The sequence below is a fragment of the Agelaius tricolor genome, unplaced genomic scaffold (assembly GCF_023055355.1).
Source record: "Agelaius tricolor isolate 1412-34295 unplaced genomic scaffold, bAgeTri1.0.p SCAF_3, whole genome shotgun sequence".
Taxonomy (NCBI): Eukaryota; Metazoa; Chordata; class Aves; order Passeriformes; family Icteridae; genus Agelaius; species Agelaius tricolor.
In genome coordinates, this window is record NW_027269263.1 from 21,139,914 (window position 1) to 21,144,385 (window position 4,472).

The window sequence follows — 4,472 nt, forward strand, 5'->3', positions numbered from 1 at the left end:
TTTGGCATGTGTGGAAGAGGCTGTAAGGTTTCCTAGCAGCCTCTCACTGCTCGGGGTGTTTGTCACTATAGCAGGCATTGCAGATAGCTGTTTTCCAGCTTCCTTCTCTCTTTACTGTGTGTATTTGCTGCCAGCAATACAGTCGTGCAGACTGTTACTCCTGGCACAGGAAGTCCAGATCCCACAATTCCCTTTTCTCCCAGTTCCTATAATTTCTTTTTACCAGGGCCACTAACAGAGTTCTCCTGTACATGTGTTTATGCACTTAGCTGTTTGCAGATGTCTGTCAGGTCACAATTAGAAATTATTCAAGATACCCTGCTTCCTTTTAAATTAGTTTCCCTTGGCTCTTTCATTGCTTTGGTTGCTCCTCTGTGATGGATCTATGATGTCTCTTTGCACCTCTTGACTCCTTGGGGCCCATGAGAATGTTTGGTGTGATAGAAGCATTGAATCCTAGAACAGTTTGGATTGGGAGAGACCTTTAAAGGTCATCTAATCCAGCCATCCTGCAATGAGCAGGCACATCTTCAACTAGATCAGGTTGCTCAGCCTGACCTTGAATGTTTCCAGGGATGAGGCATCCGCCGTCTCTCTGGGTTGTGCCAATGTTTCAACACCCTCATCATAAAAAATTCCTTCCTTACATCTTGTCTGAATCTATCCTCTTTTAGTTTCAAGACACTACCCCTTGTCCCAACACTACAGGCCCCACTAAAAAAATTGTCCCCATCTGTCTTATAAGCCCCCTAAAAGGGAAATATTGGCTGGGAAGTCACTGTTTGGTCATGGAAACTGTGGCCTGTGTCACCTAGGCAGCCTGCAGGGATAGGATGGAAGGGTTGATAGAACTTGTCTTCCCATAACACAAACCACAAAGGCACAGTCCAGCTTAATATTGTAAATGTAAAACTTTTGTTGAAGAAGAGACAGAAGCAGCAGTTTCTGGAGGAAGTAAGTGGGTGAGGATTGCTTCCTCGGATGGGAAAAATAACACCTCCTTGTGCAGCTGCTGAATAGAGCTGGGGTTTTTGCTCAGGGTATCTCCTGGTGATCCCTTGCTGGAGCTGAAGGAGAATAAATACTTCCTGGCACTGTTCATAAGGTAGTGCTTGTAATGACTTGCATTTCTATTGCACCTTTCAAGCAGAAAATATTCCCAAGTGTTCTTCATGGATCTGATTGCACAAGAATAGGCTGTGTCAAAGGATGGAATGCAGCTGTTTAATAATCTGTGGTGATGCCATGTGAGATTTGGGGGAGACTTTTGTGGCTTTATGAAAGGAGGTACCCCAGGAAATAGGTAATATTTACAGGGAGAAGTCCTCCTAAAGCAGCCTTCTTGTGGCTTCTCCATCACAGATGTGAATGTCTAGGAACAGCCAGATAGTGCAGGGACAAGCTGGACAGGAGGATCTGCTCATCTCTCAGCATTTAATGGTCTCTGAGGTAAAGAACATTAGTTCTGCTCTTTTTTGTGTCTCTCTTGATATATTCTTTCTTCTTCAGCTGGACGAAGGAACGCCGTGTCCTGCTGGTGATGTCCAAAGCTAAGAAGAAGTGGGTGTCGGTCCGACCACTGCCTTCCATCCGTAACTTCCCGCAGCAATATGATGTAAGCCCCACGCCCACCATGGCCAGGTGCCCCATCCCTTTCCCTTTCCCTTCCACCACCGTGCAGTGTTTTGAGGGCTGCTCCCTTGAAGATTTGTCAAGGAAGCAAGCACGTGATGGCTGAGATGGGAGGTGAGGACAGACTGATGGCAGCAAAATACATCCAGCAAAAAAATGGAGCAGAAGAAGGAGCAGCGCCCATTTAAACCATTCTGTGCACAAATGCAAATTTCCAGTGTTGCTGTTAATGCATAACAAAAGCTGTTCATGCATCTCTGGCTGGTACAGGGTTTGGGAATGAAATTTAAGACTCCCCTTAGGTCAGGGTTTCTCAATGTGGGTGAGAGGCGAGATGCTAAGAGAGAAGCCTATCCCTGCCTTTGCTGTGACTGCTATAGATTGTGAAACTTGCTCACAATGGGTTTTGAAAGCAAAACTAAGAACTCAGCTAAAAAGCCACATGCTGAGGAAAATTACAGATATCCAGCCTCCAACCCCAGCCCCAAATGTCGTGATAGAGAATTCCTCTCTCCCTCTCCTTTCTTTTTTCTCTGGAAGGAGAAAGCTCCTTCCCCCTACCCTATGGTAGGTCCTCCTTTTGTGCCAGGACAGGGGGAGAAAAGATGATCAGTAAATACGATGTTTAGAAAGTTTCACATTTTCTCTGGGCAATGATGCTGTTGGTAGCTGTGTGTGCACCAGTGTGGTCTAAGCAATCTGTAAGGCCACTCTTCACCCACTCAGAGATGGTGGAGAATGAGTCACCTTTGGGGACCAGCAGCTTCATCAGTAGGAAACACTATTGGGTCAATCCAGGATGCTCCCTGCTGTTGCCCTGTATCTGCACCCAGTCACCTATGGAAATGGCAGCAGGTGCTGAACTGCCTGTGTGTTTCTGTCATCAGGAGACTTTGGAAAAGAATCATGAGTTAATGATATATAAAGTGTCCTGTTTGCAACCTCTCCTGTGCAATTTAATGCCCGAGCTGGTTATCAAACCCACTTTCCCCTCTAGCAAGGACTGACTGTGCAGATGCTAAATTTTTCTCTCTGTCTTTTAACAGTTGTGTATCCATGCACAGAATGGCAGGAAATGCCAGTATGTGGGCAACTGCTCCTTTGCCCACAGCCCTGAGGAGAGAGACATGTGGACCTTCATGAAGGAAAATAAAAGTGAGTGAGGGAAATGTGGACCAAAAAGTCTGGGGAGAGGGAAGAGGACATTTAGGCATCTGGAGGGTCTGTTAAGACATATTCTTGACAACAGAGATGGAGCTGAACAAGGCTGCTGCCATGAGTTTATGTGGGATTGTGGGTCAGGTCTGTCTACAGCTGCTCTTTTCATAAATGGGCATGTATCTCTTGAGTCCCTTGCTGTGGGACTAGTGCACAATAGTTTTGTCTTACATTGCTTCACTGCTGCCCTCTCTTTCTGCATCACTTTTGAATCCACCCTGTACTGTCCTTCCAGTTGCCTGTAATGTCCCAGGCCTGGCTCTATATGGAGCTCTGCCAAAGCACCAGTCCTGGCCTGTAGCTGCTCCTGTATCTTTCTTGTCAGTCTTCTATCTGCCTTGGCTGTCTTACTTATTTCTGCTCATATTCCTTGGTCTTGGGCTGTGGCACTCCCTGCTCATGGCATTGTATTCAAAGGGGTGGAGTTGAGATCCTGAATGAGAACATTGCTGGGTGGTGCCTTTGTGGAGAAACTAGTCTATATTTAATTCTGCAGGCTTACCTTTTGGGCAATAGCTGGGGGGGGTTGCCCATATCCTGGACAGCCAGCTCTGGCAGAAATCCTTGTTTATTCAGATCAACAGGAGGCTGGGGAAAAAACGCCAGCTGTCCAGGTGTTCATCTACCCCTGTTGGAGCTGCTGGAAAGCCTGAAGGATTTCAGGCCTGCCCTGAGTTTTTTTGGTTCTGTAGAGGGTCCTTCTCTCTGCTGAGCCAAACTGTTACTTGTTGCAGTTTAAAGCATTTCATTGCTGGGGCCTTTAAAGCACATCAGTCTGTGTATGTTTTGCTCAAGCACAAAGGTGAATCTTCAAACAACAGCGTTGTCTCAGTTTGGGGGAATTTGCATTCATTATCCCCAGTTACCTCAAGTTCCTCAATCACTCATTTAGCAAGGAGTAAATCACTAATGCATCACACTTAGAGCATCATATTGATATCTGCAAACATTTATGTTTCCATAGCCTCTCTCAGGAGCTGATCTTGCAAAGGCAGATGTCTAGTTAAAGCTTCCACCTCAAATTTCCCTTCCCAGAAGTATGTTGAATGGCTTTTAAATCAAAAGCCAGGAGAGACATTGACTGCAGTTCTCTGGGCAGGTTTTGAACTTAGAGCAAGCTATCATTAGGTCTTCCTCCCCTCTGCAGTGCTTCCTGTGGCCAACTTGCTTAGGAGCTCTCCTCCCTCTCTAGTGCTGAGGGTGAAGCTTGGGCTTAGAGGGAAGAGATGGATCTGAAACCAGCCATGCCTTAGCTTCCTGATTGGATGAGATGTCTCCTGAGGTCAAGTAGAATCAGGCCTCTTGGAGAATTATCTTGTGGAGTGAATTCCAATGAGATCTTGCAGCACTTTGCCATCTTTTTGAAAAGTTTGTGTGGCTGTTGTCACAGTTGCCCCTGGACTGATAGAAGACCCCCCCCCAGCATGCCAGGTGGCATGCTGTGAATTTGGCTCTCTCCCCAGGGGTCCTGTCTGAGGAGGTGACATGGGGCACAGCCCTTCAGTCTGGTGCTGCTGCACAGGCAAGGGGAGGGAAGGGCTGCCCCAGCATTTGTCCTTTTCTCATAGTTTGTGCACCAAGTGGGAGGTTGTTGAGTGGCTTCATGTGTCACCTTTGTGCAG

General features: G+C 46.7%; 1 protein-coding gene across 6 annotated transcripts in view; it reads left to right on the forward strand.

Annotated features, from left to right (window-relative positions):
• Positions 1–4,472, forward strand: part of ZC3H7B (zinc finger CCCH-type containing 7B) — a 47,228-nt gene that overhangs the window by 36,759 nt on the left and 5,997 nt on the right. For all 6 annotated transcript variants that reach the window (XM_071422991.1, XM_071422993.1, XM_071422992.1 and 3 more), the window contains exons 19-20: positions 1,510–1,615; positions 2,679–2,787. In XM_071422991.1, the coding sequence (XP_071279092.1) occupies positions 1,510–1,615; positions 2,679–2,787 (215 nt within the window). The remainder of the gene's footprint in view (positions 1–1,509; positions 1,616–2,678; positions 2,788–4,472) is intronic.